This window comes from Erythrolamprus reginae, chromosome Z (genome assembly GCF_031021105.1).
Source record: "Erythrolamprus reginae isolate rEryReg1 chromosome Z, rEryReg1.hap1, whole genome shotgun sequence".
In the NCBI taxonomy this organism is placed as follows: domain Eukaryota; kingdom Metazoa; phylum Chordata; class Lepidosauria; order Squamata; family Dipsadidae; genus Erythrolamprus; species Erythrolamprus reginae.
In genome coordinates, this window is record NC_091963.1 from 62,148,906 (window position 1) to 62,175,914 (window position 27,009).

Consider the following 27,009-nt stretch of genomic DNA (forward strand, 5'->3'; position numbering starts at 1 on the left):
GTCACCCTAAACAGAGAGGCCAGGCGGGATTCCGCTGATGCAATCAAGGCGGCATGGTACGCGCATCTTGCCGCCTTGAGCGCCACTTTGTAAGTCTTAATAAAAGCTCTTACAAGTGTTCGATCGGATTCAGACCTACTCTTCCTCCATCGCTTCTCTAGACGTCTCTTTTGGCGTTTCAACTCCCAGAGCTCCTCGTTGAACCATGGGGCTCTACGGGGTCTAACACCACGGAGAGGTCGCAAAGGCGCAATCCGGTCAAGAGCCCCCGCCGCAGCCCTGTTCCAGGCCTCCGCGAGAGACTCCGCCGAACTGTGGACGAGTGCCTCTGGAATAACCCCAAGCGCCATCTGAAAGCCCTCTGGGTCCATCAGGCGTCTTCATTGGTTCTGCCTCCCTGCGGGGGAGGATTGGAGCCAGGAAGTCAAGCCGCAGTAGAATACAATACTTCTAAGCCCCTTAGTCTCAGACCATTACTCAATTGCTCGGAAAGGAATACCATGTCAGGTGCGTGCCCTCCCTCGTGAGTCGGACCCTGTACTACTTGAGTCAGGTCCACGGCTGTCATGGTGGCCATGAACTGCTGTGCCAACCCAGAGGTTTCGCCGAGTGACGGCAGGTTGAAGTCCCCCAGGACAATGAGTCCGGGGAACTCCACCGCCAACCCGGCTACCTCCTCGAGTAGCACAGGCAGGGCTTTTGACACGCAGCTGGGAGGCAGGTACGTGAGAAATAAGCCCACCTGAACCCCTAAGTCCAACTTCATCAAGAGAGACTCGCAACCCGCAATTTCCGGAGCAATGAGTCTACGCAGGCAAAGGCTCTCCCTGGCTACAATACCCACTCCTTCCCCCCTTCCCTGGGGTCGAGGTTGATGCCATATCTGAAACCCGGCTGGGCAAATTTCAGAGAGAGGAACACCTCCCTCCGGGCCCAGCCAGGTTTCAGTAATACATGCCAGATCGGCCTCCTCATCCAGGATCAAATCCTGGATGAGGAGAGCTTTATTTACTACCGACCTGGCATTCAGCAGCAGCAACCTGAGCCCAGGGCCAGAGTTACACTCACCACCAGTACCCAAGATTGGGCTCACAGAGCCAGAACAAGGGACCGTTATTAAGCAACGATCCCTCGTTCCCCTGGAACGGCTAACTCTGTGGCCCCCACCATACCTGCCTCTCCCCAGCAACACAGGGATACTCCGACCCCCTGCCCCCTCAGAGATCGGTGCCCCTTCCTCTCCTGTCTCCCGAGCGTCAGGTGGGTCAAACCTATCATTCACACTACTATCAACAAACTCATCCATACCATAACAACCCCCACCCACCCAATCATTCCAGTCATTCCATTCATAACCACAAGTAAATTTATCCCAGTCATCCATTACTTAGAACCCCAATTATGTTAAAATTCAATTCAATTAATAATAGTATAAAAAGGCAGTTAATAACAATTTAAAAACACTAAGACCATTAATATAAATATATAAAATATACGTTAAAAATTATAAATTAATATAAAACCAGTTCTTGTATAAATAGGTAAATTAAAATTCATCAGTCAATCAGTCAGTCCAGAACAGGATGATAATAATGTCTTTAGTAAAATCCTTCATTAAGTCTGTTGTAGTTATAGAGCCATCCACCAGGGGGCACAGTTCTTCAATGTAGTGCAATAGGGAATACAGGAAATGAGAAATGGGAGAAGCGGGAGGAAGGGGGGGGGAAGCCGACAAAGCGACGATCTTAACATCTACCAACACCCTCAAAGTTCGACAGTTCAGTTACCATTGTTCACTCTCCCCCAGCTATATCCACTCTGTTCTTAAGTCCAATCTCAGCCAATGGCCTCAGCTCCACACGACAGCCCCCAGCCCGTCTCAGTCTCCTTCCTTCGAACTCCAACGCCACTCCCTTCATCCCCCCTCGGCACCAGTGACTCTCACTCACTGGTGCCATACAGGGGATTAAGCTGTCGCTCCTTGTCCAGCAGATGACATTCTGAACTCCTCCGCTCTTTCCAAACGACCTCCGGTGCCGGCAACCAACCGCACCCTCAGCGTCCTCGGCGTCCTTGGTCTCACAAAACAGGCAGGCACAGGCAGGCACGTCCCAACCTCGGCGGTGGTCTCCGCTCCGTCCACTCGACTCCTCCATCTCTTCTGTCATTCCATCGCTACGGCCCCAGTCACTCTCACTTCCTGGTGCCTCGCGTTTCTTTCCTCTCCGTCTCGGCATCGGGCAGCCGGTAGGAGCAGACGCCATCTTCCGCTCCCCAGCTGATCACCCCCAGCAGTTTCTCAAGGCTATTTTGTCCCCAGCGCCACATAACACACATAGCAGCATTCGGGTTTTTTTGGGTTCCCAGCATGAAAGGCTGAAAAACCAGAAGGAATCAGACAACCTCTGATCTGGATTGACTCATTTTTTGACGAATTTTGCCGTTGTCTCAGAGGAGCAGCGAATCCTCCATCTTCTCGCCGCTTGGCCGAGAGTCCCGGGAGGAAGAGGATGGCTGGAGGGCTCCGAGGACTCGGGATTAGACGCCGCCCTGCAGGGACATGGGGCCCGGTGGAGCGAAGGGAGAGAGCAGGGCGGGCTGTTGTGATGATGTATTGAGTGGGGTGGGGGCCTCCCTTCTTCCCCGCAGCCGCAGCAGCCCCGGTCCCGACGCAATCCCGGGCTCCTCTCTTGACATGAGAGGAGAATGCAGGAATGTGACGTGCCCGGCTCCGCCCGGCCAAGCCACCTTACATATAGTCCAGTGGCTTTTAAGATGGCCTTTTTTAATACAGTCCACTGGGTGCTCGCTCCTGCCATTTTATTCCTCCCCTTTAATTCATTATTTAAATATTCCTCCATTGCATACTACGCTTCATGATGCTGCATTAAAATTTGTTTTTCTGAAATCCAATACTTTGCTTGCAGTATAGGATTGCTCACAATCAGTTTTTACATCAAACCACAAACATAGATGGTCACTACAACCTAAATTTTCTCCCTATTAGTATTTGAGGTAGACATTTTAAATTTAATCCAAGAGTAATTCCAGATCAGTGATAAAACAAAGGTTATTAAAGTAGTTCAATATTACAAAGTAAGGTAGTACTAGGTTTTCATAGGTAGTAGAAAAGTGATCACAGAACTGCAAAAATGTTAAAGAATATAGATAAAGGTAAAAGAGATGAATAAGTGTTGTATGAAGTATAGAAATACTATTATTATGAAAAAAGAAAATAAAGAAAATAGAATAGAAAATAGAATCAGTAACCTTAAAAGGTATCAACAATTAATTTATCAACAATCAAGTAGTATCTAATATAGTTAATAGAAGAAAAGGGGTACAACAAGATAATATCTCAAAATGTGACAATAATTAGATTTGTTCCAATGCTTATTATTATAAGAAATTAATTCTCAGAAGTAGATCTATATATAGCCCTATTATTTATTACGTATTTCCTAATTTATTGGGTTTATATTTCAAGTTTTCAAATTTATATTTGTATACAAAATATATAGAGTAAAGCAAATGTATATATGTCTATAGCTTAGGAGAAGAACAACACAACACAACAGTATCAACAGTATCGAGCAATGAGTCACTAATAATTACTAAACTATTACTAAACAGTTATCACTAAGCAGTAATAATTAAAAAGAAATAATTAATAATTAACAATTAATATATTAGTGAATCAAAATTAATTAGCTATACATTGATTAACTAATATAAGATGAGAAAAACAGTAGGTTACAGTTTTAATATTATTATAAATATATTATTTATTATTATTATTATTGATTTATTTTTTTTAATATATAATTACTGTTTTTTAAATATATAATTACTGTTAATTGACAGAAAACCTTATCCTTTACTCATTATCCAGCGATGGACAATTCCAAGAATTGGTTCTTCTTCTCCTTTGTGTTCGGAGTCAATAGTCAGAAGTATACTTTCTTGTTGTTAGTATGTTTACTGCCTATGTTCTAATGCAGATAGTAAGTCCTTTTCTAGAAGATCAGTAGAATTTAGAAATGATCGTAGAAAATGTCCAGTCCCTTGATGGTTAACGGAAATTGTGTAAATTTAATCAGAGCTCAGTAAAATGTCAGCAATTTTCAGCAGGATAAACAAATTGCAGAGTCCTTCTTCTGGAATCTTCTAGAATCACCGAATGTTCGTGATATTCAGAATTGTTTGTAGATCTTTCTTTTTATGTTATTTTTTGTCTTTCTTTTTCTTTTCCCAGTCGACTGTTTCAATCATAGGAACACTCCAACGTTGTATCACAATTGAGTATAATCCAAATTATAATCCAAAGGTTCAAATGAGGTTCAGATGAGGTTCAGATAAGATCAATAAATAGATAGATTTATCAAATAGTTAAGTAGATAAGAATAGGAAATGCAAATCCCAAGCTAGGAGAGGGAAAAAACAAAGTATAAAGGGGCGATTTCGGTGTTCTAGTTTCGTCTTTTCTTGGGAATTCACTCCGTCCACGATGTAATCCTTCACACAGTTCACAAACTTCAAAAACTTCCACAAACCCTCGCAACTTCCAACATCCAATTCAAAAAAAAATCCCCACTGCTGCTCCTAATCAAGATTTTATTAGTCACAGTTAAGTGTCAATTACTGGGACTTTTAATGCAGTTATTAAATATATGTAAATTTTCCGTCCCTTCTGATTGCCTATGCAGATCGTTTTGCTTCCATCGCCATTTGCAATGCAGTCGCCACCTTCAAAATTATGGCAATCAGCTTCAGTCGAGATTGACACAAGCAGCAGGGACTCACTCTCTAAAACATTCTAATCATATGTAACATTGAACGTGTGATAGTAGGAAAAAAAAATCAGATTTCTCCCTTTCAGTTCCTTCTTGTCATATATTCAGCAGCTTCCACAGAGGAATCGAAGCGTCAGCTCTCTGGGCCGATGAAAATGATCGGTTTTTTCGTGAGTCGGTAGAAGGAGTCCTCGCTGTTTGGGGGGTCCGTCGACCACCCCCGGGTGCGCTGGGAATTCCTCTTGAAAAACCCCTAACTCTTTGGGTCAGGAGTTGCCTAAAAGGCACCGAAAATTGCAAAAAGCCAGAGTAGCCCTGAAGAGAACAGAGACTACCCAGTTGACAGAGCAACTCCAAAACTGGAAGTCTACAAATTTTATTTAGTAAAGTTTCTATTGCTAAGACAAAGAGCAGAGACAACAGTGGAAATCACTGTCTGACACCCTTGCCTATTTCAAATGGTTCAGTCAATCCATTGTTGATAATTACCCTGGCTTTCTGGAAGGTATATATTTTTTCTACTAGTCTTTCAAATTTATTTATTTTTCATTCTCTTTCCAGTCCTAACAATATTCCCATCTCTTACCAGTTTATAAGCTCTTTCATTGTTACTCTCTGCAAAGAATGTTTTCCAAGCCCTAAGTCTTTTCATGGTTTTTTCACTGCTTTAATTTGCTCTGAATAATTTTCTTTCCAGCCCTAACCAGGTACTATCAATGTTCCCAGCTCTTACCCACTTGTAAGCTCTTTCACTATTATTCTCTGCAAAGAACGTTTTCTAAACCCTGTCTTTTTATTTTTTTCATTGCTTTACTTGCTCTGAATGTTTCTTTCCAGCTCTAACCAGGTACTAACAATATTCCAGCTCTTATTGGCTTGCAAGCTCTTTTATTGTTACTCTCTGTGAACAATTTTTTCAAGCTCTAAGGCTTTGCAGGGTTTTTTACATTGCTCTACTTGCTCAGGCTGTTTCTTTCCAGGTGCTAATGATGTTCCCAGCTCTTACTGGCTTGCAAGCTCTTTCATTGTTACTCTCTCTGAATAAAGTTTTTTTTAAAGCCCTAACATGGGGATAAAATAATATGTTGAAGCTGACCAGACTAAGGACGCAAACCAAATTAATACCTGGTAAGCAGATTCTTTTCCCTATTTTCTTCCCCCAAAAATAAGGTGTGTCTTATACTCCGGTGCATCTTATACTCCGATAAATACAGTATGTATGTATGTATGTATGTATGTATGTATGTATGTATGTATGTATGTAGGTATGTAGGTAGGTAGGTAGGTAGGTATGTATGTATGTACATAGATATAAATAAAGCAGATCTTCTGATTTCATTTAATTTAATATATACAAAAAACAGACCCTCATTCAGAATCAACTGAAAGTATGTGGATTTCTATGAAAAAATAAACATTCTTAGAAAGAAAAGAAAAAACACTGGTAGCTTAATTTAGATTGAGTGTTAAAATAACAAAACTATTACCAATAAAGAATAGAATCCTGGGCTTTTTTTGATTTCTTCATATTTAAATCAGAATTTGTTTCTTAACCTTACATCAATAATATTCTTTTTGATATAGCAACTACATGAGATGTAAAGAAAATATTCTAGGAATAGTTATACAATGCCTCTAAAAATAATCGAGGAAGGGACCAATCAAAAAGGGAAACATGAAAGTGTATAATTTTTTTCCCAAGGGAGCAAGGGGCGTGCATAAGTGCACAAGAGTGCCTTCCGTCCCCTGTCCTAATGTTTCTCTTTTACTTGTATCATGTATATAAATATTATTATATCTTTGTATACCACCAATATGTACTTGACAAAACAAACAAACATAAGGGAAGCTAAGAATGGTGACAGTGAAAGAGCAGAAAATACAGAAAGAGTTACAACTGAATATCAAGTTGTAAAAAAATAACAAATTACAAAATTGCAATTGCAAAAATTTACCATCCTAGTATTTAGTATTTTAGTTTGATGTGCTTTTAAATTTATGAGCAGTACAAATTGATTTTTCTTCCATAATCTAACCGTATAATGTGGAGTTAAGAAACACCAAGGAACTTCAGAAATGAGAATTAACTAGAAACTGAATCTCTCTGTTATCCAGTACCTTAACCTTAACTACTTACTATGCAATGTGACCTGGGTGAAAAAAAGGACCAGGTAGCCAATATTGGAGAAAATTACCCATTAAAAAATGCACATGAGAAACTCCCAACTGGCAAGGAATTACGGAACACATTTCAGCAAGCCCAGATTTAAAGATGAAAATTACTGTAATCATAAGCAAAAAACAGCAATGGCTAATTATCATAATCAAGAAGTCAGAATAAAACTTACAGGAATTGTGTTATTCTTCACTGTCACACTGGGAGTTGTTGCACGCAGTGCCCCACTCATTCCATGATAATATTTGAAGCAGATCTTTGTTTCAGCTAAAAGAAAAAGTAGTAACTTTGAATTATATCTGTTGAACAGACTCAATCATAGTACAAGAAAAATTATTTTTATGCACTCAGTTCTTCAAGTTAAATACAATTCAATGAATCTAATTAATAAATTATTTTTAAGAACAATCCAATTAAAAGTAGTTTTTGATTTATGATTCCAAAATTTCTGTTGCTAAATGAGTCAGTTGTTAAGTGAATTTTGCCCTATTTTATAACATTTCTTGCCACAGTTGTTAAATGAATCATTGCAGTTGTTAAGTTAGTAACAAAAGGTGATATGTGATTCCAGGACAATTCAACTATCATAAATTTCCTGCAAGCGGCCTTTAGTAAGTAGATGGCAATATAAATTTTCCAAATAAATAAATAAATAGAGTCAGTTGCCAAGGGTCTGAACTTTGATCATCCGATTATGGAGATGATGTAATGAGCATAAGTGTGAAAAATAATCACTATTTTCAGTGCTTTTGTAAATTTGAATTGTTATTAAATGAACAATTGTAAGGCAAGGATTACCTATACTTGCATTATGATGCTTACAGTAATAATGTTTTCATGAACATTTCCTTTCGCAATTGTCAGGCTCTCTGTTCTATCTGGATTTTCAAAAAGTTACTTTAAATAAAAACAAAATGGAGAGTTTCTAAATCCAAAGTAAAGCACCCACTTACTGAATACTCTTAATTATAAGAATACTTTTAAAATAATTCTATCCTAATTTTAATTTTAGAATAGAAACCATACGCTGCTACTTTGCTACTTCTTTTGGAAAATGTATTTATTTATTCAATTCCCATAAAACAATAATAAATAAAGATGAAAGTTTTGCTGAAGTACTGGTAATACTGGAAAAATTTAGAGCTTATATGGAACAATTTCACCAACTTTCCTTTTGATAAACAGACAACTTTGTAACGAGGTGTTCACTGATATGGGTAATCATTTATGAGAACCAAAAAATGAACTTACTATTCTAAATATGTCAATTAAAAAGCAACCTAATATCTGGCACAAGGAACAGGAGCATTCATTCAGTTAAAGTATATACCGTATTTTTTCGGAGTATAAGATGCACCAGAATATAAGAGGCACTTTAATTTTTTGGGAGGAAAATAGGGAAAAGAATCTGTTTACCAGGTATTCATCTAGCTAGCTTCCTTAGTCTGGTTAGCTTCAGCACATTATTTTAACCTCTGGTTAAGGGCTTAACTTTTTTTTTATTCTGAGATAATAACAATGAAAGAGCTTGTCAGCCAGTAAGAACTGAGAACATCATTAGCACCTGGAAAGAAATAGCCTGAGCAAGTAGAGCAATGTAAAAAAACCCATGCAAAGACTTAAGGCTGAAAAACATTCTTCTTTGCAGAGAGTAACAATGAAAGAACTTGCAATCCAGTAAGAGCTGGAAACATCATTAGCACCTGGTTAGCGCTAGAAAGAAACATTTGGAGCAAGTTAGACCAATGGGGAAAAAAACCTGCAAAGACTTAGGGCTTGGAAAACATTCTTCGCAGAGAGTAACAGTGAAAGAGCTTGGGTACATTCATAGCACCTGGTTAGAGCTGGAAAGAGATATCTGGTGCAAGTAAAGCAATGAAAAAAACCATACAAAGACAGGATTTGGAATGCATTCCTGGCAGAGAGTAACAATGAAAGAGCTTGAAAGCTGGTAAAAGCTGGGAACATTGTAAGCACCTGGTTAGGGCTGGAAAAAAACTTACTCAGAGCAAGTTAGGGTAATGAAAAAAACCCTGCAAAGACTTAGGGCTTGGAAAACATTCTTCACAGAGATTAACAATGAAAGAACCTGCAAGGTAAGAGCTGGGAAGATCGTTAACAGCTAGTTAGGGCTGGGGGGGGAGCTACATTCAGAGTGTAAGACGCACCCAAATTATCAACCTCTTTTAGGAAGGAAAAAGGTGTGTCTTATACATAGAGAAATTCAGTAGATGTTTATTATTATTACATATATACAGTGATTTAGGGAACTAATGATCAAAGCTCAACTGGTCCTAGATAATGATAATGATAATGATAATGTAATTCACAGAGATCTAGACTTGGGTCTCTTGTGGCAACACAATGTCTCCAAATGGATGACTGATGACAAAATCACCCAAATAATTTTTTGGTGCAATGAAAAAGAAAATGCAGTATACAAAATCTAAGGTAAATCATAATGAAAAAATACTCAGATCAGTGTACCTGAGGTACATAACTATCAATCAAACATTAGGAAAGAAACAGTACTTCTCACTTTCCACTTATTTGTTTACAGTCCAAGACCAATAATAAAAAATGTATTAAATACTCTGTATTTTATCAACACAATGTTACAAGACAGGCCCAAAATATTAATAATATAAAGAAAAAATAAAACATACTTCTATAACCCATATCCAATGATAGTCATTTTAATACCACCTTCTTGGAGGTATTTGAAAATGGACTAAACAAAAGAAGAGTGTAACTTCAGGATTAAAAGAATAGTTAGTTTTTTGACATTTGATAATATGAAATCTGTTCAACCATTGATTGTTCATTTGGCACTTTGAAGTATATATTATTTGCTTCAAATGTTTGTACTAGTGCATGTAAAGATTTCTGTACAGGAAAATTTATCTATCTGTTGTCACTCCAATTATTTAGTACATTAATTTATGCCAAAGAAAAAAGTCAAGGAGCATCAATTGTTGTGTCTGTCTTAGAATGCTATCATGTTTCACTTAAAATGCACATGTTTTCTGAACTATAAACTCAGGCTTTCGTTTGCTAATTTTCTTGATGTCATGACAGCCAGGTGGGAGGGAGAGATTGACTGGTTATAGGATAGCGGATGGTTATGGGATAGTGGAGCTCTTCAGAACATCATGAAACCTAGCTGATACTGTTTGCCAGAAGACCATATTAAGGAAGATATAACAGGGAATCATAGGAAGATGATAGAATTGATGCAGGATACGGGTGTGAGACTAGAAAAAAACCCACAAATGACAATAAAAAATGAACAAAAAATTCAGAAAGAACTGAGGAAAGAATAGAGGAGATAAATCCAAAAATGATACAGATAAATATATGGAAGAGATAGCAGAATTTGTAATACAGAACAGGCAGAATATCCATCAAAAATCAAAATATAAAAGGTAATAAAGATAAAGATCTCCTAAAAATTATGGGAGAACTGCGAATGAGTGTTCTAGAGATTCAATAGCAAGAGATAGATGTTGTGGCACATGAAATATTTGGATTAAATTAACATTATAAAAATGTTTATTCACAAGATACTAGAGAAGAAGCATGAAAGATTCATCAAGGTTAAGAAGAGTTGAAATTCTAAAAAGTGCAAGGGATGATGAACAAATATATAATAATTTTTAGCATAGTCGTTATTGTATAAAATATTAGAAAAAAGAAGTAGAATGTAGAAATTGGTTAAATAGTATATTGTATACTGAAATATAATAGAACATACTGTATTATAATTACTAGGTATACACAAATGTTAGATATTGAAAGATTATGATTATGTATATTTAAATGATACTATCATTATCAGAATTGTGTGTAAAGTATATTGACCCAGATAATTCACTGTCTATAAAGCATTTTTGGATGTTAAAGAAAAAATCATTAAAAATATTTAAAAAGAAAAGAAGGCCAGGTGGGTGGAACCATTAATTTCAGCCTTTTGAAGAAGGCAATGGAAAACTTCTAAAAATAGTATCTAGATACCTGTGGATTTCTTCATATAGTTGCTAGAGATCAGATCTGACTTGAAAGCATGTTTTCTTCATAGCAATTTTAACAGCTCAGTTGCCAAAGCTTCACTGACTTACAAACCATAATAAAAGGCTGGTGATGTCAAAATAGTTGCATCATGCCTAATGTAGCTGAGTTTGGTTGTTCAATTTAAAAGTTTCCTTATGCAACTTTATTTAGAATTGGAATGACAATTCAATACAGTGGCTTGTTACTTAGTATGTAAATATTCTGTATACAAAAAGTCAAACGTATTAAATTTTTTGAAACAAGTATACTGCTATAAACTGTCTCTTAGTAACATCAGCCTGTATTCTCAGAAACAGTAGTATATGAAGTACAGTGATACCTTGTCTTACAAACCCCTCTTCATACAAACTTTTTGTGATACGTACCCGGTGTTTAAATTTTTTTTGCCTCTTCTTCCTAACTATTTTCACTTTATGAACCCGAGCCGCCACTGCTGGGATGCCCTGAAGCGCTGGGATTTCCCTGAGCCTCCCCTCGCTGGAAATCCCCACCTCTGGACTTCCGTTGCCATCTAAAGTGCCCGTTCTTGCATTGCTGGGATTTCCCTGAGGCTCCCCTCACTGGGATTCCCTTCATTTTTGCCGGTGCTGCTTTGAATCCCAGCAACAAACTCCCCCCTTCCAAACTGCATGGCCAAGTCTCTTTTTTTCCCCTCCCTTGGCTTCGGAGGCACTATGATAGCAGGATTTAAGGCAAGCAAAGGGGATATCCTGGCAGTGGAAAGGACAGATCCAGGAGAACAGGGGGTGGTTGTTTGGATGCCAGTGATGGAGGAAGAGAAAGAAAGGAGGAGGGGGAGGAAGAGGAGAAGGGGAGGAGGAGGAGAAGGAGAAGGAAGAGGAGGCAAAGAATCCGGTAATCAACCCCTCCACCTCCTCCTAAATCCCCTTCCTTCCTTCCCCAAGCTGTGCCAGTGCTGCCCTATAGCACTCCAGAAGACACAGCCAGGGAAGGGTGATCGCCTTCCCAGCCCTGCACGCCAACAAACAAGTGAGCGACCTGGCGGAGGGGGACAGTGGAGGGACAGGAATAGGGGGGCAGTCATTTGGATGCCGGTGGAAGAGGAAGAGAAAGAAATGGTGAGGAAGAGGAGAAGGAAGAGGAGGAAAGGAAGAGGAGAAGGAGGATGAAGAAAGGAGGAGGAGAAAAGAAGGGGGAGGAAAAGGAGAATGAGGCAGCAGGGCTGTCAAGGAGGGCAGAAGCCAAAGCGGGGCTGTCAAGAAGGGAGGAAGTCTCTCCCAGTGACCCAGAGAAAAGAAGCCGTCCCTTCCAGCTGGGCAGCCTGAAATCAAGGGAGCATTTTGTGTTCTCTGGACACTGGGGTAAGGGATAGGTCTGTCCCAGCAGCCAGACATATGGGAGGCACGGATTCATGGAGCTCAAGAGAATAGAAAATTGTGGGAGAAATGAGCACAGCGGGGTGGAGAGAAATGGGAGGCAAAGACTCATGGAGCTCAAGAGAGGAGACAGGTGTGGGGAAAATGAGCACAGTGGGGTGGACAAAACGGGAGGCAGGGATTCATGGAGCTCAAGAGAGGAGAAAGTTATGGGGGAAATGAGCAGAGTGGGGTGGACAGAAACGGGAGGCAAAGACTCATGGAGCTCAAGAGAGGAGAAAAGTGTGGAGGAAATGAGCAGAGTAGGCTGGACAAAAATGGGAGGCAGGGACTCATGGAGCTCAAGAGAGGATTTACTTTATTAAAAAATATATTTTGCTATTTTATTAATTTATTAGTTTTAATTACAGTATAAGACACACACAACATAAAGTAAATCAAATTTAAACAAATAAATATATTTTAAAGAAAAATATATATAAAAAAATAAAAGGGGAGGAGAAAGTTGTGGGGGAAATGAGCACATTGGGGTGGCGAGAAATGGGAGGCAAAGACTCATGGAGCTCAAGAGAGAAGGTTGTGGGGTAAATGAGGGCAGTGAGGTGGACAGAAATGGGAGGCAAAGACTCATGGAGCTCAAGAGAGGAGACAGGTGTGGGGGAAATGAGCAGAGTGGGGTGGACAAACAATAATTTAACATTGAATCACAAAGGACCTAGTGTCATTCATAAAATTTATGTAACAATCCAATCCAATACTAAAATAACTAAAAAAAAACCCTTATTATAAAAACCAAATATACATACAGACATACCATGCGTAAATTGTAAAGGGCTAGGGGGAAAGAATATCTCAGTTCCCTCATGCCTGACGGCAGAGGTGGGTTTTAAGAAGTTTACGAAAGGTGAGGAGGGTGGGAGCAATTCTAATCTCCAGGGGGAGTTGGTTCCAAAGGGCCGAGGTTGCCACAGAGAAGGTTCTTCCCCTGGGTCCCGCCAAATGACATTGTTTAGTTGACAGGACCCGGAGAAGGCCCACTCTGTGGGACCTAACTGGTCGTTGGGATTCGTGCAGCAGAAGGCGGTCCCTGAGATAATCTGGTCCGGTGCCCTGAAGAGCTTTATAGATCATAACCAACACTTTGAATTGTGACCGGAAACTGATCAACAACCAATGCAGACTGCGGAGTGTTGGTATAACATGGGCATATTTGGGGAAGCCCATGACTGCTCTCGCAGCTGCATTCTGCACGATCTGAAGTTTCCGAACACTTTTTAAAGGTAGCCCCATGTAGAGAGCATTGCAGTAGTCGAGCCTCGAGGTGATGAGGGAATGAGTGACTGTGAAGAGTGACTCCCGGTCCAAATAGGGTCGCAACTGGTGCACCAGGCGAACCTAGGCAAACGCCCCCCTGAAACATCTTTCAGCTGTGGATCGAAAAAGAGGAGCTGCGGACCCTCTCTGAGGGGGTCAATGACTCCCCCCCCAGGGTGATGGATGGACAGATAGAATTGTCCTTGGGAGGCAAAACCCAGAACCACTCTGTCTTATCAGGGTTGAGTTTGAGTCTGTTGATACACATCCAGACCCCAACAGCCTCCAGGCACTGGCACATCACTTCCACTGCTTTGCTGACTGGACAAGGGGTGGAGATGTAGAGCTGGGTATCATCTGCATATTGATGATACCTCACCCATACCCTTGGATAATCTCACCCAATGGCCTTGTCCACTTCATCAAGTGTCACCAGATCAAACTCTTCCCAGACAGGTGGACAAGTACGGGCCCCAGTCACCTCAACTGACTCATTGTCAGTCGACTCTGTTTTCCAATTGGAGTCGAGGTCCGCCCGGATCCGAGCGATTTTATCAGCGAAAACGTGTTAAAATCCTTGGCACTACTCTGTAAGGGTTCCCCAACTCCCCCCTGGTTAAGAAGGGAGCGGGTCACCCTAAACAGAGCGGCTGGGCGGGATTCCACTGATGCAATCAAGGTGGCATGATATGCGCATCTTGCTGCCTTGAGCGCCACTTTGTAAGTCTTAATGAAAGCTCTTACAAGTGTTCGGTCGGATTCAGACTTACTCTTCCTCCATTGCTTCTCTAGACATCTCTTCTAGTGTTTCAACTCTCAGAGCTCCTCGTTGAACCATGGAGCTCTACAGGGTCTATTGCCATGGAGAGGTCGCAACGGTGCAATCCAGTCAAGAGCCCCCGCTGCAGCCTTGTTCCAGGCCTCACCAAGGGACTCCACTGAACTGTGGATGAGTGTATCTGGAATAACCCCAAGCGCCTTCTGAGAGCCCTCTGGGTCCATCAGGCGTCTGGGGCGGAACAACTTAATTGGTTCCAGCTCCCCGCGGGGAAGGATTAGAGCCAGGAAGTCAAGCCATAGTAGAAAATGGTCTGACCATGACAAAGGCAATGCTTCTAAGCCCCTTAGTCTCAGACCATTACTCAATTGCTCAGAGAGGAATACCATGTCGGGTGCGTGTCCCCCCTTGTGAGTCGGACCCTGTATTACTTGAGTCAGGTCCATGGCTGTCATGGTGGCCATGAACTGTGCCAGTCCAGAGGTTTCGCCGAGTAACAGAAGGTTAAAGTCCCCCAACTCAATAAGTCTGGGGAACCCCATCACTAGCCCAGCTACCTCCTCGAGCAGCACAGGCAGGGCTGTTGACATGCAGCTGGGAGGCAGGTACGTGAACAACAAGCCCACCTGAACCCCTAAGTCCAACTTCACCAGGAGGGACTCGCAACCCGCAATCTCTGGAGCAACGAGTCTACGCAGGCAAAGGCTCTCCCTGGCTATAATAGCCACTCCTCCACCCCTTCCCTGGGGTCGGGGCTGATGCCATATCCGAAACCCGGCTAGGCAAATTTCAGAGAGAGGAACTCCTCCCTCTGGGCCCAGCCAGGTTTCGGTCACACATGCCAGGTCGGCCTCCTTATCCAGGATCAAATCCTGTATAAGGAGAGCTTTATTTACCACTGACCTGGCATTGAGTAGCAGCAGCCTGAGCCCAGGGCCAGAGTTACACTTGTCACCAGTGCCTTGAGTTAAGCTCATGGAGCCGGAAGAAGGAATCGCTACTAAGATGTCTTGGTAGCAGCCCAACAAGACTGGAGCAACTCACAAAAAGCACCAGTAATACACACAAAACCTGGTAGAGCTAAACTTCTGGACAGCAGACCCCACTCAATCTTAAAATAGATGTTAATCTGCTGTTGTTGGCAGCAGCGTTTGTCCTCTGCTCCACTCTTACTGCCACTGGAACCAGAATGGGGGAGGAGTAGACCCACTGCCTGTGATGGCAGAAGGCAGGTAAGGAATATGTATGCGTCATCAGCCAATCAGTCATCTTTCTTTGCTGATTTACATAATAAAATATTAGAAATAGAGGTAGAAAACCTGTTAATAATTGGAGGCTATAATGCAATAAGTGACAGAACGAAAGATTACAAAGGTGTCAATAGGGCTAAAACTAGAAAGCTGCTTCCTTTGACATTTCAACAGATGAAAAATGACTTAAAAATAAAAGTTATTTGGCAATATTATAATCCAGAAAATAAACTGTATACATTCTTTTCTATTCTGCGCAAGCCATGGTCAAGAATTGACATGGCTTGGGCAAACCTAGAATTGATAAATGAAATAATTGACACCAAAATATTACCAAATACCTGAGCTGACCACAAATCTTTACTTCTACAATGGAAGAGTCTTGGAAGTAAGAAAAAACAAAGATGGGTGTTTAACCAAACATTAAGTAGAAATAAAAACTATATTAGAGCCAAGGTGGCACAGTGGATAGAGTGTAGTACTGCTGGCCACTAAAGCTGACTGCTAGATCTGGAGGTGAGCAGTTCAAATTCCATCACTAGCTCAAGGTTGACTCATCCTTCCATCCTTCCGTGGTGGGTAAAATGAGGACCCAGATTGTGGGGGCAATATGCTGACTCTGTTAAAAAGTGCTATTGCTAACATGCTGTTATGCCTTTTGTTAAAAGGCATTATAAATAAATGATGATGATGATGATCATTATCATTATCATTATAAAATGATGGAGAAAGAACTAGCCTTCTTTCTCCAAACAAATTACAATGAAGACACTTCATTAAGGAACCTAAGGGACACAACCAAGGAGTATAAAGGGGAAAATAAAATTGCATAAAATTGATTAAATCAATACATACTAACCAAACTGCAAGAATACTAATAAACAATGATATCACCACTAAAATAAACATTGAGAAGGGACTCCGCCAAGGACGCCCATTGGCACCTTTAATCTTTATACTAGAGCTAGAAACATTTTTGGAGAGAGTAAGAAACAATAGAGAAATTAAAGGACTAAAAATAAAAAAGGAGAGTATAAATCTCAAGTATTCACTGATGACATGGCTTTCATTTTGGAAGACCCTTTAGAAATTGAGCCAATTTTGATCCATGAAATAGAGAACTTTGATGATATTGCAGGACTAAAAATGAATAAAGGAAAAACTAAAACAATAGTAAAGAACATGACACATTGTTCTGTCTGGGTCACTCCAGAAGCCAATACCAACCCAAAAGAGAAGCCAGACACACTGGTAAAAGGCAAAGGCAGTTTTATAAAATTCAAGAAAAACACAGGTAACAGAAAATGTCCTTACAAACAGGAAAATGCTGTAACTTCAGATATATCCACAAAGGCAAAAGTCCATGCAGCAATACAGAATTCTTGCTGCCAAGACGAGGCTGTAGATAGCAGACCTACACATCCCACGGGTCTTCCAAAGCTGCTGGGCCACAAGCCAGGAACAGAGACGCCGAGAAACAAGACAGGATAACGCCACTCCAAACTGATAATACTCCACAAGGCTTCAAGGGCTTGCCTGCCTTTTAAACCCTGCTAAGGAGGACCACACCCAAACCCAGCTGTTCCTAATTCAGTGCTGATAATACTTCTTTAATTGCTCCTTTCTTTGATCTGACCGTCTCTGTCACATGTCAATGATGGCTTGAGCCTCCTCACCTAATGACTCCAAACTACTGGCTGGGGAGAGCCCCCCCCCCCCCGTGGCTCTCATGCTGTTCTCCTTCATCCCATTCCTGATTTTCCTCTCCCCCGTCCGACTGTTCAGCCCCTCCTCTTCGCTGTCATCCTCCTCCAAGCATGGAGCCAGCAGAGACAAAACCGGTCCCTGAGCAGCCTCAGGCTGAACCACAACACACATAAACAAAGATCTAAATTTGAAACAGCGTTGAATATAAAAATAGTTCAAAAAATTAAATACCAAGGCCTATGGATATCAGCAAACTATAGCACAATAAAAAAGAAAATTACAAAAAATTAATACAAGATATAAACAAAGACATGGATAAATGGTCTAACCTCCAATTATTCTTTATGGGCAGAATATCGTCGATTAAAAGTAACATTTTACCAAGGATACTGTTCCTTTTTCAGGTGGCACCAATAAAAATAAATAAAACATTTTTCACAGACCTTAATAAGAAATTCCACAAATTCATATGGACAAAAAAAACCCCAGCCAGGATTAAATTGAAATTCCACAAAAAACCTATGGGACACAATGAAAGCCTATGTGCGAGGAACCTATATTGCATACCAAAATAAAAAGAAAAAACAGAAACAAAACAGCCTATCCACACTAAAAATAAAACTTCAGAACCTTGAAAAAACCCTACAAATGAAACCAGACAACGCCGAAATTTTAGGAGAATTGAATATTACAAAACATTACATAAACCTGCAAACTCAAGAAGAACTCTCACATAAATTAAGGATTGCCAAACAAAAGCACTTTGAATTTGCAAACAAACCTGGGCGATGGTTAGCCTCAAAACTCGCTCACCAAAAAGCAGATAAAATTATAGAGGCATTATATGATCATACAGATGCTTTAAAAACAACACTCAGCGATAAAAAACAAATAATTAAATCTTTCTTTGAGGAATTATATAAAAAAGATGACGTAAATGAACAATTAATAAATAATCTATTCAAGAACTTAGAAAATACAGAAAAAATAAATAAGGAAGATCAGGATATGCTAAATGACAAAATAACATCAATGGAACTAACTAGTGCAATTACAAAACAAAAAAATAATAAAACCCCGGGCACAGACGGTATACCTGCCGAATTCTATAAACAATTTCAAGAAATTCTGGAGCCTATAATGTTACCCCTTGTTAATGAAATTCTCGAGGGTTCAAAACTTCCTTCCTCCTGGAACGAGGCCTACATAACTTTAATACCTAAAGATACACAAAATAGAGCTCACATTCAAAATTATCGTCCAATATCCCTGCTTAACTCAGATTATAAAATCTTTGCATCCATCATAGCCGAAAGATTTAAACGAATATTAACTGTTAGAATACATACAGACCAAAATGGCTTCCTTCCGGCAAGAAACATAACAACAAACACAAGGATTATTTTGGACTCTTTAGAATACTACGATAAAAACATAGATAAACCAGTAGCATTCCTATTCGTAGATCTACAGAAAGCTTTTGATAGTTTATACTGGCAATTCTTTACAACACAAATAGCGTCAATGCAATTTGGTAATAAATTTACAGAACTCATTAAAACTATTTACTCAATACAAACAGCCAAAATACTGATAAACAATGATATGACAGAAACAATAAGTATAAAAAAAGGAGTGAGGCAGGGCTGTCCCTTAGTCCCCCTGATTTTTATCTTTGCACTAGAAGTTCTACTAAATAAAATATGACACAATAAGGAAATCCAAGAATTAAAAATTAAAAATGAACACTATAAACTTCAAGCTTTTGCTGATGACATGGTGTTCATTGCAGCGTTTCCCAACCGGTGTGCCGCGGCACAGTAGTGTGCCGCGAGACATGGCCAGGTGTGCCGTGAGAAGCTCCAGCTGGGCGGGGCGCTGCTGGCGCCCCTGCCTGAGTGTCGTCCTGTGGATGGTCTTGGGCTTCACAGTCGCTTCCTGGTTCCCTCTCCTCCCACCGCCTGTGTCTCCCGCCGTCGCCTCCCACCAAGCCGTCGCCCGTTGCCGTGGGTTCCTCGAGTGGGAGCTGCCGTTTCCCTCCGTCCAGCTCAGCCACACTGCCGTAGAAAGCACAGAGGTTATTGCCACCGCTTCTGCCTCCACTCAGGGAGCCACCGTGGTCACCGCGCCTTTTCCTCTCGCTCAGCTCAACCACGATGGCTCCCTGAGTGGAGGCAGAGGCGGCGGCAATAACCTCTTGGTGGAGGGGAAGCGCTGACGGGCTTTCCTCCTTCCCCACCCCCGCACTTCTCTCCCGCCCTGGCTTTTGCTTCGCCCCATGATTTCCCCGCAATTTCGTCCAGGCCACCTCTTGCCTCCTTTTGAACTGCGGGGAAATCTGCGGGTGAAGCAAAAGCCAGGGCGGGAGAGAAGCGCGGGGGTGGGGAAGGAGGAGAGCCCGTCAGCGCTTCCCCTCCACCAAGCTGCCTGCTTGTCCTCGCGCCTCGTTGCTACCTCCTGCCTTTTTCCAGGGGCCTTGGGAAGGTACCCAGGGAAGGGGGGGATTGGGGGTGGCTGCAGCGGCTTCTCGTCCTCATCGGGCTGCTAACGCCCGCCCGGCCCCTCTTGCATGCAGTCCCTTCACCGAGCGCTTTTTTCTTCTCACAGCTGAGGCAGGATTTGGAAAGTCGGGGGGGTGCGTGCGGGCTCCGCATCCCCCCCCTGCCACCCGGAACATTTAAAATAAGAAAAACCTTCGCCGGCCTCCGCAGATAAGAAAGGAAGAGAGAGAAAGAGAGAGAGAGAGCAAGAGAGACATAGCAACAGAGGCAGAGAGAGAGAGAGCAAGAGAGACATAGCAACAGAGGCAGAGAGAGAGAGAGACAGAGAAAGAGAAAGAAAGAAAGAGAGCTAGCAAGAGACAGAGAAAGAGAGACAGAGAAAGAGAAAGAGAGACAGAGAGAGAGAGAAAGAGATAGCAAGAGAGAAAGAGAGAGAAAAAGAGAGAGAATGAAAAAGATAGCAAGAGAGGCAGAGAGAACAAGGGAGAGAGAAAAACATATAGGGAGGGAAGGAGGGAAAGAGAAAGAGAACAAAAGAGAGAGGAAGAAAGAGGGATGGAGAAAGAGAAAGAAGGGAAGGAAGGGAGAGAAAGAATGAGGGAGAAATAGAGCGAAATGGAGGAAGATTTTTTTTTGTCAAAACTTTTCTTTAGGTGCCCCCCCCCCCGTTCAGTGTTCCCCAGGATTTTGAAAATGTGAATAATGTGCCGCGGCTCAAAAAAGGTTGGGAAACACTGGTTCATTGTACAAGACCCCTTAAAATCTGCACCTATCCTAATTAATGAAATAAATAAATTTGGAGAGATTGCTGGATTAATAGAGAAAAAACAAAAATGATAACAAAAAATATGACAAAACAGCAGATATCGAAATTAGAAGAATCCACTAAAATAAAAACCGCCAAAAAAGTTAAATACTTAGGATTATGGATTACCGCAAATTGCAGCACTATCAAGAAAGACAATTACGATAAACTAATCAATGAAATGGACAAAGATTTTTGCAGATGGTCGAAACTCCCACTCTCTATAATGGGGAAAATTGCTGTAATTAAAAGCAATATACTTCCTAGATTTCTATACCTTTTCCAAACTGCACCCATTAAACTAAATAGGACCTTTTTCAAAAACTTACACAAAAAATTTCGCAAATTCATATGGACAAAAAAAAAGGCCAGGATAAAACTTAAGGACCTACAAGACCATAGGTCAAGGGGTGGATTTGGGTTACCAAACATGGAACTATACTACTATGCCTCAATTGTAAACCTACTGAAAGAATGGATAATACTTAAAAATTCTAGAATATTAACACTTGAAGGCTATGACCTTCAATCCGGGTGGCACAAGTTTCTGATGACAGACATAGATAAAATACCAACATATTTCAGATCACACTACATCCGAAAAACCTTAATTAACACCTGGCACTTCATTAAAAAAACCCACTACCTCTGCATCCCAAAATGGATTTCACCAACAGAAGCCATTATATACCCGAATGCATTAACCCCTGATAAAATTATAACATACGACCAACTACTAAACGAAAATAATGAACTAATCCCTAAGCAAAAACTCATGGAAAAAGGTATTAAAGTAGATTGGTTACACTACCTACAAATAAAATCAAAATATAATGAAGATAAGAACAAATCAGACTTCCAAAAAAATAACCCCCTCGATAAAATAATTTTTGGTCCACAAAAAAAGCAAATATCAAATATATACAATATCCTCCTTCAACACGATACTGTTGAAGAAATAGTTAAAGGAACTATGATAGCGTGGTCACAAAACTTTGGGTACACAATTTATTTAAACGAATGGGAAAAAATTTGGACTGCTAACTATAAATTAACGATGGCAACCTCATATAAGGAAAACCATTATAAAATGTTCTACAGATGGCACTTGCCACCTGCTAGACTTGCAAAAATGTATCCAAATCTATCACCATTATGTTGGAAATGCAGGGAAAAACCAGGTACATATTACCACATCTGGTAAGTATCATTGTATGATAGCCTGGGCCCAGAATTTTGAATAAGCCATAAACCTAACAGAGTGGGAGAAAATATGGAATGCAAATTACAAACTAACATTAGCAATACAGTACAAGGAGAATATGTACAAAATGTTTTATCATTGGCACCTTTCCCCAACACGACTTAATAAAATGTACCCAAACGTATCACCAATCTGTTGGAAATTCAAAAGAGAAATAGGGACATATTACCACCTATGGTGGACCTGTTCGGCTGCAATGGAATTTTGGAAAAAAGTCAAAAAATGCTTGGAATAAATCATATCTCAAACAATCAAGTTAAAACCAGAACTATTTCTTCTAGTATTGTTAGACAAAAATTTGCAAAAAAAAGATAGATACCTGATTCTCCATATTACAACCACTGCCAGGTTATTATACATTCAAAACTGGAAAAAGGAAACAATCCCCACAATTCTATCCCTAATAATTAAAGTTTTAGAGTGTGCCGAAATAACTAAAATAACTCTGGAACTATCAAGAAAAAGACGAATCAGATTTTTACAGTGACTGGGAAAAATGGTACAATTGGTTGAAGCAGAAAAGATATACAGTGATCCCCCGTTTATTGCGTCCCCAACCATTGCGAACAGGGTACTTCGCTATTTTTCAACCCGGAAGTCAAAATACCATCTACGCATGCGTGACCGTGGGCACGCATGCGTAGATGGCAACCGGGAGATCAGCTGCTGGGCGGCTTCCCTGAGTCTTCCCCCTCTTGCTGGCGTCAGCGAGGAGTTTCCCCACCGCCCACGCAAACTCCTCGCTGCCGCCCGCCCTTCGCCCGCCCACGCCGTTCATTCTCGCCGCACGGGCCTGTCCACGCTGTCTCTCGGCGCTTTCCAGCTGAGTCGGGGAGCGAGTTCGCTCCTGGACTCAGCACGAAAGCGCCGAGAGACAGCACCCCCTGGACCCCCGACCCGGGTTTGGGGGGTGCTAGGAAGCTCCCATTGTTGGCGGAGACCTTTTAAAACACTCGCGCGGCTTCCAAACCGAGTCCTGAAGCCAAGCGCTCGCTTGGCTTCAGGACTCGGTTTGGAAGCCGCGCGAGTGTTTTAAAAGGTCTCCGCCAACAATGGGAGCTTCCTAGCACCCCCCAAACCCGGGTTGGGGGCTCGGGGGTGTGCTAGCGAGCCTCCCATGTCGGCGGGGATGTTTTAAAACACCCGCGCGACTTTCCAATGAGTCCCGAAGACAACGCGTTTGTCTTCGGGACTCATTGGAAAGTCGCGCGGGTGTTTTAAAACATCCCCGCCGACATGGGAGGCTCGCTAGCACACCCCCGAACCCCCAACCCGGGTTTGGGGGTGTGCTAGCGAGCCCCTCATGTCGGCGGGGATGTTTTAAAACACCCGCGCCGCCCCCAATCTTAGGCTCCTCGCTAGCGCTGCGGAAGTAAAAACACCCTCTGCACATGCGCAGATGGTGTTTTTACTTCCGCAGCGCTACTTCGCGAAAACCCGCTCGTTGCGGGGGTCCTGGAACGGAACCCTCGCAAAGAGCGGGGGATCACTGTACTGTATTTTTCAGTGTATAAGTCACACCTTTTTACTTCAAAAAAGTGCCTCAAAAACTGGGTGCATCTTATACATCAAATGTATCCATGGAGGAGGCAGCTTCACCGAGCTGAGCCTCCTCCCACCGGATAATCAGGGCCGCCCCGTGGGCCTCCTCTGCCGGCTGGATGCACAGAACACCGAGGGGATGCCCGCCCACTTCTCCTCAGCTGCTGCTGTGCATCCTGCCTCACCTGCCTGGCAGCAGGCATTCCTCATGGTGTCCCTACCGGCATCCGAACTGGGGACAGGAGAAGATGCGCTGAGGAGTTCCCCAGCTATTGGTAACTGACCCATCTTTTTTTGTGCTATTCTGTTGAGGGGTTTGGGTGGCAGCAGGCCCAAGGGGAGGTGCAGACATGGCCTAGAGCCAGCAGCCAGCAGACCTCCTCCAGACCGAAGGTGAAGGGTTGTGCATGCCAAGAGAGCAGCTCAAAGAACTTCCACTGCTGCCTGCATACCAGCCCCGGACTCCCTCTGTCCTTTGCTTAAAAGCTGCTCGGCACTGCCTTCAAGCTCTGCGCAGGGTGGCCACAAGCGCCTCCAGCACTCTTTGACCAGGCAAAGGACAAGGAGGGGAGGTTCTAAAACATCCTCCTCTGCTGCTGCCATCTCCTTTCCTTGATTACTGGTTTTTCCCTGATTACAGCCTTTTCTGCTGCCGCCGCTTGCTAAGTCCAAATACAGGCTGAGGCGGAGGAGCCACCGGGCAAAAACCAGATGGGACTTCTGCTTTTCAAGCTGAAGGGGACAACAGGGTGGCATCGCATTGCATCTTCTGCCTTCTGACGCTTCTTCCTCTTTTCTCTCCATTTTTTTCCTTTGGCGATCTTCCTGAACATTTGGGAAGGCAGAGGTGGAACAATCGGGAGGTGGGGGGATGGACTGAATGGGAATGGGAATGCGAGTTGAAGTCTACAAGCCTTAAACTTGCCAGGTTTGAAGACCCTTGCACTCCTAACCCCTAACCCAGGGGTCTTCAAACTTGACATCTTTAAGGCTTGTGGCCTTCAACTCCCATTCCTCAGGTAGCATGACTGTGGAGGAATTCTGTGAGTTGAAGTCCACTAATCTTAAAGCTGTCAAGTTTGAAGACTCCTGAGTTAGGGGTTAGGAGTTCAAGGGTCTTCAAACCTGGCAAATTTAAGGCTTGTCCTCCCCATCCCTGTCATGATTGCATCACCAGCTAGCGGCTTTGGGTTGCACTGGTCAGCAGAGAGAGAGGAGTGCCCAGGAAGCTTTGTACAGCTGCAACAGGGGTGGGTTCTAACTTACCTTACTGCCTGTTTGCTTCCTCCTGCACCACGTGGGCCCAGGAACCCAGCATCTGTACATGTGCAGAAGCAAAAATCAGCTTCTGCATATTCACAGAAACAAAATACAAGATGGCGTCTATGGCACTGCTGAGAAAGCCGGTTTGGGGCATGGTCAGCTGGTTCAGCAAGCAGGGAGAAATTTGTGCTACTGGTTCTATAGAACTAGTCCAAACCAGCAGGAAACATCTCTGAATAGTTCCATGTTTTTATACGTTTCTTTATTGCATGAGGCATGGCCAACAGATACTGAATGGTGTACACTGACACTGCAGAAAAACAGAACATTTCTATAAAATGATAGGTTAAATTGCAGGATATTTTTGAGCTCACAGCTAAGAATCTATTAAGATTACATAAAAGTATTCAGGAAGCAAAATCTTTCTGGTACAATGTGAACTTAAATGTGGATTTGATTCTTCAAGAACTATTGAGTGATTATAAGTTTCAATACTTATTTAGTTATATAACTTTTCTGAAAGTACACATTTAAAAATATATTCAAGGTTAAATGGCAGAACAAAGCAAAGAGACATTTAAAATTCCTTGGAAATCTCCATGTTTAAATTTGCTTTAATATTCAAAAAATAAAAAAAATAAAAAAATATTACTGTTGTGGCTCATCCACATCCTGCGCAGCTGATCATAGATTCTGAGGATCAAGAGATGGATGTGATATCCTAGGCCAGTGTACTTGGCACCTGAGTCTGATAGCAAGGAGGTCAGAGAGGATGTGGGGCTGAAAGCCAACCAGGGCCTGTTGTACTTCCAAAGGTGTACAAGTGACTCAGGAGAAGAGGAAGAGCCTCTTCTTGATTCTAGGGTGAGTAGAAGTGTCAGAAGACATAAGTAGCTGAACAAGATGAGGTCTCTGCATGAACAGATATCTAGAACACTTGGCCATGCCTTTTGGCTATTTAGGGGAGAGCCTCATGACAGCAAGTGCGGAAGTCAACTTTCAACTGTGAGAGATGGCTGAATCGAATCTGGCTGTTGGACTGTTTATGTGAATTACAAATTAAGAAAAGGAAATTTTGATTCCTGACTTTCTGCCAATTTCAGAGTGAGTCATTGTTAGAGAGGTGATCAAGAAGAACTATTTGGGAATTGCCTCTATGCCTGAGACTTTAATGAACAGTTGAGATTGCATTTGACAGATTTATTGCTTTTGCTTATATTTTATACAGTTAAACCTTCTGCTACTAAATTATTAGAAATTACATGGGACAGAACAATTACAGTACTAGATAATAAAAACGGGATATCTGAGAGGATACTTAATGTGGGGCATACATAAGTGCACCACTGTGCCTTTCATCCCCTGTCCAATTGTCTCTTCTTCTCATATATCTTTTCTTCCTTTCACATATCTTCTCCTCTATTTTTATATCTTTTTTCTATCCTTTTCTTTATATATATTACTACATGTCTATTCTCTTCAATATGTATTAAACAAATAAATAAATAAAAATAAATAAATAAATAAATAAATGTAATAGAAGTGTAACATGTTGGAAGAATATAGTCTGCTAATTCTTTTTCATGAGTTTACCTTTTTGGATTAACATTACCATATGTAAACATTGTACTGAAGACAATGTATGATTTTTTATATTAATACAGTGTTTCTCAACCTGGGCCGTTTGAAGATGTATGGACTTCAATTCCTAGAATTCCCAGGACAGCAACGCTGGCTGGGGAATTATAGGAGTTGAAGTCCACACATCTTCAAACGGCCCAGGTTGAGAAACACTGTATTAATATAATTTTTAACTATATAGCAAACATTTGGAATGTAATAATGTAAGAATAACTCCCTATTTATTGTGCTTTGACTACTATATAAAATATTTATTTTTGGAAAAAAATTATGTATGGCCATCATTTTCTTATCAGCAAAAAGTAAAATTATTCAATAGAAACATAGAAGACTAACGGCAGAAAAAGACCTCATGGTCCATCTAGTCTGCCCTTATACTATTTCCTGTATTTCATCTTACAATGGATATATGTTTATCCCAGGCATGTTTAAATTCAGTTACTGTGGATTTACCAACCACGTCTGCTGGAAGTTTGTTCCAAGGATCTACTACTCTTTCAGTGAAATAATCTTTTCTCACGTTGCTTTTGATCTTTCCCCCAACTAACTTCAGATTGTGTCCCCTTG

General features: G+C 41.5%; 1 protein-coding gene across 2 annotated transcripts in view; it reads right to left on the reverse strand.

The window, feature by feature from the left end:
- Window positions 1-27,009, reverse strand: part of HECW1 (HECT, C2 and WW domain containing E3 ubiquitin protein ligase 1) — a 318,946-nt gene that overhangs the window by 259,771 nt on the left and 32,166 nt on the right. For both annotated transcript variants that reach the window (XM_070729542.1, XM_070729541.1), the window contains exon 3: window positions 7,142-7,236. In XM_070729542.1, the coding sequence (XP_070585643.1) occupies window positions 7,142-7,236 (95 nt within the window). The remainder of the gene's footprint in view (window positions 1-7,141; window positions 7,237-27,009) is intronic.